At 37.3% G+C, this 12989-nt stretch overlaps 1 protein-coding gene across 2 annotated transcripts in view; it reads left to right on the plus strand.

Moving 5' to 3' along the window:
- ANO3 (anoctamin 3) overlaps window positions 1-12989 on the plus strand; it is a 418943-nt gene that overhangs the window by 221554 nt on the left and 184400 nt on the right. For both annotated transcript variants that reach the window (XM_059138525.1, XM_059138529.1), the window contains 2 exons: window positions 4048-4242; window positions 5292-5363. In XM_059138525.1, coding sequence (XP_058994508.1) covers window positions 4048-4242; window positions 5292-5363 — 267 coding nt within the window. The remainder of the gene's footprint in view (window positions 1-4047; window positions 4243-5291; window positions 5364-12989) is intronic.

The raw sequence follows: 12989 nt of genomic DNA on the forward strand, positions 1-12989 counted from the left end.
ATAATATTTATGAATATAACAATATTTATATTATATATTATTTATAAATATAATAATATTTATATTATATAAATGTTGATATTTATTAATAAATAAATATTAAATATTATTCTATTCTTTTATAGATGCACATAAGAAATACAGTTTTATAGATAGTGTGGGTAGATATTCCCTATTAATATGTACCAAGCAGCTCTTGTTCATTTTTCAACAAATTATATTCCACAGTTTGTTAAGATTGTGGATATAGAATTATAGGTTCTGAGGTTTGCTTTAGCTCTGTGGTTTCTACATTCAGAGCTCTCTGCTGAAAATGTGTGTGGTATTTATACCAAACGAAACCATGGCAATGAACCATGTAGGATTGGGGCTCATGGGGAGCCATAGAGAATTCTGAAAAGATCATAGGCTTGGAATCCCATAGCTTATAACTTTAACATTCAGTTCTGCCAGTTGCTAGATAGATGAACTTGAGGAAGTAAATATCTAAACCTCTCCCAGTTTCCTTCCCATGTAGGGTAGGCATTGTTTAAAAATATTTTATGAATTTTGGCAAACACAATTATTCAAGGAAATAAAATAAGATATAAATCCGTGAGAAATAAAGGGCAAATAAATGCATATATAAATAAAACAATGCCTCAACGAACAGTAGCTAATTTTTTCCCAACCTAGACTGCAACAGTAATTCCTTTATGCCTCTTTGTCTTACTAGGCCACAGTTTTGGGGTTTTGTTTCAGCTCTCTAAATACATTGCAGTCTTCCTACCTCATGACTTTCATACATGTTGTATCTTGTCTTAAAAGCACTTCCCACAAACACACATGCACACACATTACCATAACACAAACATATGTAAGCATCTTTCTATAGAGTAGGTTCTTCATGGTTTGGGGTTTTTTGTGTTTTTTTTTTTCCAGCCTGATATGTCACTTCCTCAGAGAAACTGCCCCTAACCACTTCTTAAAGGAAGTCACATTATATAGAAGTACTTGTATGGACTCTGAAAAACAATCCGAGGGTTTTCAAGGGGAGGTGGGTGGGAGGTTGGGGGAATCAGGTGGTGGGTATTAGAGAGGGCATGGATTGCATGGAGCACTGGGTGTGGTGCAAAAACAATGAATACTGTTACGTTGAAAAAAATAAATCAATCTTTAAAAATTAAAAAAAAAAGAAGTACTTGTATTTTCACAGTATTTCAGGCAATTTACATGTATATACTTATTCTTTTTGTTTGTTTCCTTGTTTGGTCAGTGTCTGAGTCTCAACTAAAATAGAAGTCCCTTGAGGCCAGGAATTCTTGTCTTCCTTACTCACCACAGTGTCAGCAGAGTGCCTTCAGAGAGCACAGGCCCAGTGAGTGTCTGTTGACTGCCTAGGTGAATACTGGAAGAATCAAATGACAGAAAACACTGACATTGGTGAGCATAATTAAGTTAGTCTCACCCCATGCTGGTTTGTAAATTAGTATCTACTGATTCAGTAGTCATCTTTCACCCAAAGAAAAGTTGGAACTTTCACTCCTGTTTGAATATTGTAAGAAAGGGAAATTTAGAAGTTGCTCCTTTTGGAAGCTACATGCTGGTGTCAGTGGATTAAGGTGAATACAGTATTATTATAAAGTTCCCATTGAGCCATTTCTCTGGGGCCAAGGGTAATTTCTCTTTCAGTCAACATCTTTGTCATCAACAATCACTGTCTTCTATCTATGCAACTTCCCTCTCCCCCACTCCACCCCCAAATATTTATTCAGAGTAAAAGACTCCTCTCCACCAGGGTCCAGAAACAGAAAACTGACCATTTAATATCCTACATAGATATTTCTTAAAAGAATGTATCGATCATATTAAGAAAGATTAATAGGCATAGAAATGTACTAGGACAGATTTGCCCTGTGTCATTTCTTGGATGTAGTATAGAAAAAACTAGTTGGTCTTTAAGGGGAATTGTCTGGTATGTTTGTGGTTTTCAGTATGCTTTCTGTGGACCTTGGGAAATTCCTCTTCAGGGAAGTATTTTCTTGTCAATACAAGGTCCCAGAAAGCTAAGCGACTGGGTATTATGCTTCTAGTCAATTCATAGTTCTTCCTTGCATCTCTTTCTAGTTCATATTCTATGTATACAATGAGACTTGATATGAAAATACATAGTTTTATAAAACCAAAAGATAGAAGCCCACTCCTATGTTTATCTGAATTTCTTTTCTTTTTTTTTTTTTTTTAAGATTTTATTCATTTATTTGACAGACAGAGATCATAGGTAGGCAGAGAGGCAGGCAGAGAGATTGGAAGGGAAGCAGATTCCCTGCTGAGCAGAGAGCCGGATGGGGGCTCCATCCCCTCCATCCCAGGACCCTGAGATCATGACCTTAGCTGAAGGTAGAGGCTTTAACCCACTGAGCCACCCAGGTGCCCTGAATTTCTTCTTTTCAACCATATCTTGTTTCAGTAGAACTTCTTTCAAAAATTGTTTTGTTATTTCTTTTTTCAGTATTCCCATTAGTTCCAATGGACAGTATACATTTGTACCTCTGCTTGTCTTTACTTGAATCCGTTTACTTGAAGAGCTATTTAGAAACTTTGAGTCAATTTATAAACTGACTATAAAATTGAATAGTTAAAAAATTACTAACATGAGCAATTTGAGTGGATTTTTGTTAAATTTGTTTATATTCTAAATATAATAATTAATGAAAATGTACCTTTTCTCTGTCTTTACCCCTTGTCCATATCTATTATGACCCAGATTCTACTCTGTCTCAAAATTGAAATTAAAATGAGTAACTGCAAAGCAAAAGCTTCCTTAATTGAATGTGCTATGTACTAATGCATTGGTACTATCCCTTTCACTTTTCAATCACTCCCTTAGAAATTTACCTTAATACAGAGAATCAGCATGTGGGCAGGGAGGCTCGTGGAAACTAGTGGAAACTTTGTCTATCTGCCATCTTTGAGTTTGGCCATCTCTGTGCTCTTTCTGTGTTTTAGTCTCTATTGGTATGGACTTCGCTAAATGTTCTTTACATTTCAGTGTCTGTGAGTTTGGGGGAAAAGAGATAGGGTTCAGGAGTTTTGAACTAATTTATAGATTCACCCTGATGTGGTGGTTTTAGCTTGGGATAGAAAATCTTATCTGCTTATTTATCTGTGTGATATAAATCATGTTACTTTTCCTCTCCAAGTCTCAGCTCCCCACAGCTAATAGAAATAACAATGCCTGCTCTATAAGATTGTTGGAAAGTCAAGGAAGAATAGAGTACAAAGAAGGGCTCTATTTAGTAAATAACAACTTGAAAGTTTATGTATTGTTTCATTTATTTTGCCACTTTGAGAATTAAATGGTTAGATGTATCCAAAGACAATCCAAATGATTGTTCTCATAACTTCCTAAATGAATTTCACCACTTGTTGTTGTTGTTGTTGTTTTTTATACAAATTCTTAAAAATTATGAAAGCACAGGAAAAAAGATGGCAGGATAAGTCAAATAGGAAAAAATGCAAAAGGTCAACTTTTATCACAAGAAAGTATTCAATGTTATATCTTACCATGATGTGAATCTTGAATCATTACATTAAACATTTTTCTTGTGAGAAAAAAAAAAATGATGGAAGGTCAACTGGAAAAGAAGCTATTTATTCCTCTGGACTATTTGACAAAATTCTCACTTTCCCTTATAAAATATGAACAAAACGAACTCAATTAGTTCAAGTCTCTAGATGGTAGGTTTTTTTGGTTTTGGGGTTTTTTTTTAAGATTTTTATTTATTTATTTGACAGACAGATCACAAATAGGCAGAAAGGTAGGCAGAGAGAGAGAGGAGGAAGCAGGCTCCCTACAGAGCAGAGAGCCCTACTCCGGGCTCGATCCCAGGACCCGGGGATCATGACCTGAGCCAAAGGCAGAGGCTTTAACCCACTGAGCCACCCAGATGCCCCTAGGTGGTGCTTTTCAAAAATACTTTCCTGAAACAGCCACCACAAGAATTAAAATTATTTGTTGACTTCTGCGGAGTATATACTTCTTAACTCACCATTTTGAATTTGCAGGTATGAATGTAAGCAAGAGTGAGATAACAAAGGAAACTTCGTTGAAACCATCCAGAAGATCCCTGCCTTGCCTCGCCCAGAGCTACGCCTACTCAAAGAGTTTGAGCCAGTCTACCTCACTCTTTCAGTCCACCGAGAGTGAGTCTCAGGCTCCCACTTCTGTAACCTTCATCTCCTCGGACAAAGCAGAGCCAGGTGAGCAGCTATTCCTGCTTTTTTTGTTCAACTTGCAAAAAATAAGTGTTTTCAAACCGTTCCTTCCTTCCTTCATCTATTTTATTAGTCCTTACAGAACTCATTAGCTGGAAGGCTGGCATAGAAAGGAGAACATTTCACCCGTCAGACAGGAGACATTTGTTGGCTAGCTGTGTTTTCACGTCTTTCTTGCCTTGAAAGAAGCCAACCTTGTGGGAACCTGGAGCTCGTATTTCCTGTTTGCAGGAGAAGACGGACCAGCTACCTGAATTTCTGCCTCATCATTTCTGGAGAGAGCCTGTAACCAGTAACTGAAGAGAGTATGTCAGCAGTACTAAACTCAGTTTCCTAAAAAGAAAGACCAAAGATTTTAAGTAATATTGACAATAAAGCAGTGAAGATTTGACTCCAGAAAGATGTGGTTGGACAATTAGCAATCAAATGTTAGCACGAAAGCTTTAGAACAAAAGGGCTGAAATACAAGGAAGTTCCAGCTGGATGCCACATTAAAGATACTTTGTGGCTGCCCTGGGCACTTTCTGCACACATCTGCCCATCTGAGACATCATTATGCTTTTAGACAATTCCTTTTCACAAAGCCAGGAGTCAAAATACAACCCAGCCCCCTATCATTCAGTAGATGAGGTGTGTTTCTATTTCCCCATCTGTTTCTAAGTTGCTTTTTTGTCTGAAGAGAATGCATTCCTTTATGATTCCTTGGGGTTGTTTCTTCCTCTGGATAACTTGAAAATACCAAGATTCTCTTTTCAGTAACACTGTGAAATCACTACTAATTATAAATAAGAGTTTACATCCATGTCCAATAAGAAAAGTGGCTAATTATTCAAGAGGATGAAGGTACTGAAATATAATAGAGATGAATCTTGCCCTTATTGAGTGAAATTTTAAATAACTAATTTCAACTCATTAACTTAAAATATTCCTTTATGCTTGGCCATCAGTCACAGTCATTTTTCTAAATGTTAATGTTTTTATTTCCAAAAACTATGAATGTCGATGTCTTTTTTTTTTTTTTTCTCCCCCTACAGTTAATGCTGAGGAGGATAAAAAAGACTCTGTGCTCAAATGCTCTTTTGCTGACCTCAGTGACTTTTGCTTGGGTAAGTAGGTTTCGAGTATTTCCTTATTCCTTTACCCCCTCTCCAAAAGTAAGCTGTCTTCTTCAAATCTAGAATATTATTTTTTAAGAAAATAATACCTGTTTGGTCTTTAATATTTGATGGATGAGTGTAATATCCTCAGGTTATAAAATGATTAAGGTATTTTATGCACGGTTTGAAATTCAAGTGATACAAGATTTATAATGAACAACAATCTCATAACCAAAAACGTTTAACACTTTCTGCTGTTGAGCTTTTGGAAATATCTTTCAATTCCCTATGAATAAGCACATTAATTCTGCTATTTTCTAGATTTATTAAATTTCAGCAGTGTCTGTTGACCCCACTGTGGTGTTAGATGAAGATTTAGCTTATTTACATAACCCTTCAATTTTTCATAGTTACACTATCATTTAAATTTTTAAACCTCTCTGCTGATTAAATTTGTCACTTTAAATAGCATATTTACACCTTTATATCATGTTCTATCACATTTTAACAGTATTTTTTACTCTCCACTTGGCAAATGTAGTATTACTATGAAAATAATGCTTTTGACAGTCACAGGATGACTTCCTTTTCTATAGTTAAAGTTGTTATGACCTCTCTGCCACTCTTACATAGTCCTAGAGTCAAGGTCAAATTGATTCCGCTTTCCAACTCTCCATCAATTACTCAAAATCATGCCACACTAAACTTACTTTCTTGTTTATGCCACTAACTTTTGTTAGTTTTATTTTCCTAGATTATCTGTATATTTTTTTCTTGGGAGGAGAAAATATCTCACCTTCTGAATATTCCCATCTGTTCCAGATTCTAATTTTTATATCCTTTACTTCATTCTTCTTCTTTAAGAAATTCTTGGTATTCACTGACTTTTCATTAGATATCTAGATACCTGGGTTAATGCCAGTTTCTACTGTACCACATATTCCTCTTTCTTAGTTTTCAACCTCATTTTTTTCCCCACAGTGTATCCTTAAGAAACTACCTCTGAGGGTCGCCTAGGTGGCTCAGTGGGTTAAAGCCTCTGCCTTCAGCTCAGGTCACGATCCCAGGGTCCTGGGATGGAGCCCCACATTGCATAGGCTTTTTTGCTCAGCCAGAGAGGCTTTCTGCCTCTCTGCCTACTTGTGATCTGTCTGTCAAATAAATAAATAAAATCTTTAAAAAAAATAGAAAGTAAGAAAGAAACTACCTCTGAAGGCTCATGTGAGATGCAGACTTTCTAAGTTATTGTATGTCTGAGATGACTTCAGTTCACTCTTACATTTCATTGTATTTTATAAAGTCCTAAGTTGAAAATCATTTTCCTTGAAATCTGGAGACTGGATTCACTATTACCTAGCATCCACTGTTACTGCTAAAATTCCAACTGCTATCTGATTCTTGTTCTGTTGTCATTGAATTTTTTTTCTTCTCTCTGTGCATTTTTATTGTCTTTATTTTTTGTGTTACAGAATTATACAGCATTATACAGCATTATACAGCATTATGTTTAGGTGCATTTTCTTTTATCTCATGATTTTGGTTTCTGCCTCAGTTCTGGAAGATTTCCTACACTTTTCTTCCAAATGACTTTTCATTTCTGTGTGTGTGTGTGTGTGTGTGTGCGTGCGTGCGTACGCATTGGGGAGAGGGTAAGATCATATATGTATATTTGATTTCCAAGTCTTTTTTTGTTTTCAGAATGTAACATTTTCAGGGTATCTGTTGTATTTCATGAACATAACATCTCTAATCTCTCTAATTACACTTGTGATTTCTTAAGTTTTTCTTTGTTTTCGTTTTTTTTTTAAGTTTTAGTCTGTTGTTCCAGTGATCCATTTTCCTGCGTGCTTCTATTAGTCATTCTCTTTTAGGCTGTAGGATTTCCAACAATTTCTGGTGATCTTTGGTCATCTGCTTACATTTAAGAAAAAAACAACAGGAAGGCTGAGTCAGAGTTCTGGGTACTTGGAGACGTCTCAGGGAAGGAAAGCTCTCACTACAGAGTGAATGGCTAAGGGGCCATTACGTAGGTGATCTACCCAATCTCAGATGGAAGACTGTACTCCAGAGTGCTGATTCCCACATTACTGCTTTTGCGCTTTGTATTTCTTTTATTTTTTTTAATTTTTTATTTTTTATAAACATGTATTTTTATCCCCAGGGGTACAGGTCTGTGAATCCCCAGGTTTACACACTTCACAGCACTCACCAAAGCACATATCCTCCCCAATGTCCATAACCCCACCCCCCTTCTACCCCCCCTTCTTCCAACCCCCCTCCCCCCAGCAACCCTCAGTTTGTTTTGTAAGATTAAGAGTCACTTATGGTTTGTCTCCCTCCCAATCCCATCTTGTTTTGTTGATTCTTCTCCTACCCACTTAAGCCCCCATGTTGCATCACCACTTCCTCATATCAGGGAGATCATATGATAGTTGTCTTTCTCTGCTTGACTTATTTCGCTAAGCATGATACGTTCTAGTTCCATCCATGTTGTTGCAAATGGCAAGATTTCAGTTCTTTTGATGGCTGCATAGTATTCCATTGTGTATATATACCACATCTTCTTGATCCATTCATCTGTTGATGGACATCTAGGTTCTTTCCATAGTTTGGCTATTGTGGACATTGCTGCTATAAACATTCGGGTGCACGTGCCCCTTTGGATCACTACGTTTGTATCTTTAGGGTAAATACCCAGTAGACCCCGGGGGGAGGGGCCGGCTCCCAGTAAGTGGCGGCGCTTTGTATTTCTTTTGATAAAAAGTTTGTGCTTGCATGTTTTATTTTCAGACCTTCAGTTTTCTTCAGGTTTTCACTTCTAAATCTCACTCATATCTTTGTCTACCTGCCATCTTTGAGTTTGGTCATCTCTAGGATGATTCATTGTCTTCCTGCCTCTGCACAAAATCAAGGCTAAACTACATGATCAGGGCACCTGGGTGGCTCAGTGGGTTGGGCCTCTGCCTTTGGCTCAGGTCATGATCTCAGGGTTCTGGGATCGAGTCCCACATTGGGCTCTCTGCTCTGCAGGGAGCCTGCTTCCTCCTCTCTCTCTCTGCCTGCCTCTCTGCCTACTTGTGATTTCTCTCTGTCAAATAAATAAATAAAATATTTTTTTAAAAAAGATTAAACTACATGATCAGTTAACACTCTTACATCAGAATTTTACATTCTAGAAAACTACTGTAGGCCTGTATCTTTAGAAAGTATTTATTATCATGTTAAGTCTCCAGAGCAAGGGACAACAAATGTACTTGAAAGCTCATTCAGCCATCTTGAACTTTGTTTGTTTATTCTACCAACAAGTTGATGATACACAGCTCTTCAGTGTGATACTTTGGTGTATAAGCCTGTATAGCACTTTGTTGTATAAGCCTATATAAGCCTATGAAACCTGTACAACACTTATTTTAGAGACCTGTTATAGAATTTTACATCTAAAAATCTATTCCAAAAAATAGTATCAGAAATTGAAAAATAATTTTCCTCACAGCTGCCTTAACTTAGGAATAGAGGAAAATTCAACATTATAGTAATTGTACTATAGTACATTTTGTGACATATTTCTGGGTGGGGAAAAATAGCTTAAATATAAATGTAGACCTCCCCTCATTTTAGTTAAAAATGTATTGGAAAAGAGGTAGAAAGAAAGGAACAAACATGTTACCTAAGAGTGTGTATCTTCATGTGGTACGATTATTTGTGGTTTCTTCTTGTTGTCTGTGTTTTCTTCCCCCCCCAAACAATATATACAAATATTATATAATAAGAATATGTAAAGAATAAATTTACATCAGAATTTTTTGTAAGAAAAATTGTTCATATTTCTGTCAAAATAGCATATGTTCAATGGAGAGTTTTCAGAATTGAAACTTGAAAGTGGTGGATAGTCACCCAGTATTTGGAATAACAGTAATATTGAAAGATTCTGTCTTGACCCTCGGTTTGTAGTCAGTATAATTTTTACTATTTTTCCTATAAACAGAGATAAGTTTATTCAACCTTCTCTCTTCCCTTTTGCTATTATCATGCAAGATTTACTTCATTTGAGTGAGATTTGCATTAAGATCTATAGCTTGCCAGACTTGGTTATGAGCAATGCCTTTGAACTTTTTTTTTTTTTTTTTTTTTGGTAATTCATAAACTGATTAGAAAGAAAAGAAAGCCAGAATTTATCAAAGAGTAATATTCATCTGTTACAACGCTTATTTCACAAACTTAGAGTGAATTTATTTATAACCTTCAGAGGGTTAGCCCTGAGTTTTCAGCAGTGAACATTTCGGTGGCCTGACTGCACCGCCTGCATCAGTGGTTGTCAACTCTGGCTATGCATTCAAGTCACCTGGGAGCTTTTAAACCTCTGAGTCTCAGCTCCCAGGAATCAATTTTACTTGGTCTAAGGAATGATGCATACTTTTAACTGTATCCCAGGCAAATATTAAATGTAGCTAGAATTTAGAATTTCTAGCCTAGGGGCATCTGGGTGGCTCAGTGGGTAGGTATCTGCCTTCAGCTCAAGTCATGATCCCAGGGTCCTGGGACTGAGCCCCGCGTCTGGCTCCCTGCTCATTGTGGAGCCTGCTTCTTTCTCTGCCTGCTCTGCAAGCTGCTCTCCCTGTTTGTGCTCTGTCTCTGTCTCTCTTTCTCTGACAAATAAATAAACAAAATCTTAGGGGGAAAAAAAAAAAAAGAATTTCTAGCCTAAAACATGTATCTTGATTTCTCTCTGAGGACATTGTTAGGATACTTTTTCATAATTTTTTAAACAATGAGCTGTGTTATTTATCGTAGCACTCTGAATTACTGCAAATTAGTCATGTTTCTTACAATACTCACTTTTGTGTGTGTGACATCAAGACAGTGCTGGCTTATTAAGTTTCCTAATTAAAAGAAGACAGCCACCAGCAGTTTCATTTCATATAGAACATCAGTATCAAAGAGAACATTTCATTAGAACAAATACACTCAATCAGAGTACAAAGGTCTTTCCCATGGTAATTAATTCTGAAAGAGGTTACTATTATTACTTTTCTGATAAGACAAAAACAAGAACAAAAACCTTGTTCAAAATATCCATACGGTTGATGTAGTTTACATAGCCCTTTTCATAATAATTTTCCCACACTAATACTAGTTAATAACCTAACAATAACTCTAGCCATGCAAGCCTTTCCATTCAATTTTATGCATCTTATTTTTGATAGTGAAATAATCATGATAGTGTCATCACAAATGTTAACATTTTCTCTAAATGCTTAATGTAATTGGATGTCCTAACTCCATGAATGTTTCTCTCCTTATCATTCTAGTGTGTCCCAATCATCTGACACACTTGACCCGTGTTCCTCTCTTCAGGCATTGTACCTCACAGTCAATACTTTAGCACACCCAGCATCGATCTACCATTCATTCAACTTAGGAAATTGTCACAGCTTCTGAAGGGGTAAATATGCACACATGAGGTATTTCCTTTTACAGTGAATGTGAGAATGAAGCTCTGGCTGACTGTACCATCACCAAGCGTTCCAAGAATCCATCCTGGTGTAACACCTGGCTGGAAAGTACTCCTTTTGAAACAGCCGCATATCTAAGATGTATATGATTTTATCGCTTTTGAGAAGACATCAAGCAAAATGATGTCAAATATACCAAGAGTGTAATTAAATAAAGCATGAGTGTTTTAGCAATACATCCTTCCTTTTAAATTCAATGAAGTTACATTTTCTAATTTTGCTTTTAGAGTGCCAACTGCCAGCTTCTAGCATTGGGTTGGTTAACAACCCAGTGTTGATTGTTGGTACTTGTTTTTAAGTACCAACAGGCCCTAATACAATTTTTGGAACCTGATGGATACATCTAATTAATGGCTTTTTTTTTTCTTTCCAAGAGAAAGGGAGAGCACATGCACATGAGTGTGAGGGGAGGGGTAGAAAGAGAGGGAGAGAGAGAATTTTAAGCACATTCCACACACAGTACTGAGCCCAGTATGGGGCTTGGTCACAACGATCCTATGATTTGGATCCTGATCCATACACCCTGATCCAAAATGAAGCATCAGACACTCAACCACCTGGACCACCCAGGATCCCCCCGTACTTTTTTTTTTCCCCCAGTGTACTACTTTGAACTGCCCCATGAGACTATCAGTGCTGTGGCACAGTTAACTGCATGTAGTCAGTGTTTCATTGAGGATGAGTATACCTCATTGTTCAAAATGATAGCCATGGAGGAAGAAGCATTCGTGGTCCTGTTGATTCAGAGCTGGACATTTCCATTAAGACTGCCTGACAGGATATAACTGTAACATATTATGGATGAAATGTTGTTTTCCCAGCCAGACATTGGTCAAGTTCCCATTCTTATATCTATGAGCTGTGTGACTGTGGCATGTTATTTACCACTCTGAACCTCAGTAATCTTATAAATTGGAATTAATGATCCATACTTTGCAAGACGATTGAGTTAAATGAAGAGACATAACTCCATCACTCTCCTAGCACATCATAGAGATTCAACAAATACCTGCTCATTACTTTATTCACTCACTCATTAAGCTTATCTTTTACCCCAAATTTTGCTGGGCTCAGAGATATCTTCACTAACCATTATCACCAAAATGTGATTTTTATGGCAGAGTGAAATAACAAGGATTTACCGAGCACTTACTACACAACTCTGTGTCTGCCTTACCTCACTTAATTCCCTTAACCATTCTTTGGATTAGGTACTCTTATGAGCCTCTTTTTATACCTGAGGAACCTGATTGGCCAAGAGATAAAATAACTTGCCAAATGCCATACGTCTTCCCAAGGAAGAGTTGAGATTTTTAACCCAGGAAGTCTTCATCTTTCATCTTCTCCCTTAATCATCATAGTAGGAATCACAATCCATGGAGATGAAAGGTGGTTAGCGATGTCCGTAGAATACCAGCTCGGCAATGCTAATGAGTATGAGGCTGTGAGCAGCAAAAGATGGGGGTAACATTGCATGACATACTATATGTGGGAGATGACTGATTGAAGAAGGCTAATCAGGTTGGGAGTTTAGAATTCCATTCTTCCATTTTCTTCCTTCATTCTTTATATTGCTGTCTGTGAGCCTTTAAGTCTTCTTTTCTTTTCTTTTTTAAAGATTTATTTATTTTAGAGAGAGGTCAGGGGGAATAGCAGGAGAGGGAGAAATCCTCAAGCAGACTGCCCGCTGTGTGGGGAGCCCAACATGGGGCTGGTTCCTATAATCTTCAGATCATGACCTGAGCTAAAATCAAGAGTCACTCAACTGACTGAGCCACCCAGGTGCTCTGAATTCTACTTTTCATAGAACAGTTCACAGAGCCAAAACACCATTCTGCCTTGTGCCCTCAGCCACACAGACAGACACAGTCTCTCTCTCTCTTTCTTTCTCTCTCTCTGTCACTGTCTCTCTCTCTCTCACACACACACACACACAGTTATTCTGGAAAGTGTCAGTCCATGTAATGGATTTGAAATCCTGATGTGACGATACTCTTTTTTTTTTTTTAAAGATTTTTTTATTAATTTATTTGACAGAGAGAAAGATCACAAGTAGGCGGAGAGTCAGGCAGAGAGAGAGGAGGAAGCAGGCTCCCGCTGAGCAAAGAGCCCGATGCAGGGC

The sequence above is a fragment of the Mustela lutreola genome, chromosome 1 (genome assembly GCF_030435805.1).
Source record: "Mustela lutreola isolate mMusLut2 chromosome 1, mMusLut2.pri, whole genome shotgun sequence".
In the NCBI taxonomy this organism is placed as follows: Eukaryota; Metazoa; Chordata; class Mammalia; order Carnivora; family Mustelidae; genus Mustela; species Mustela lutreola.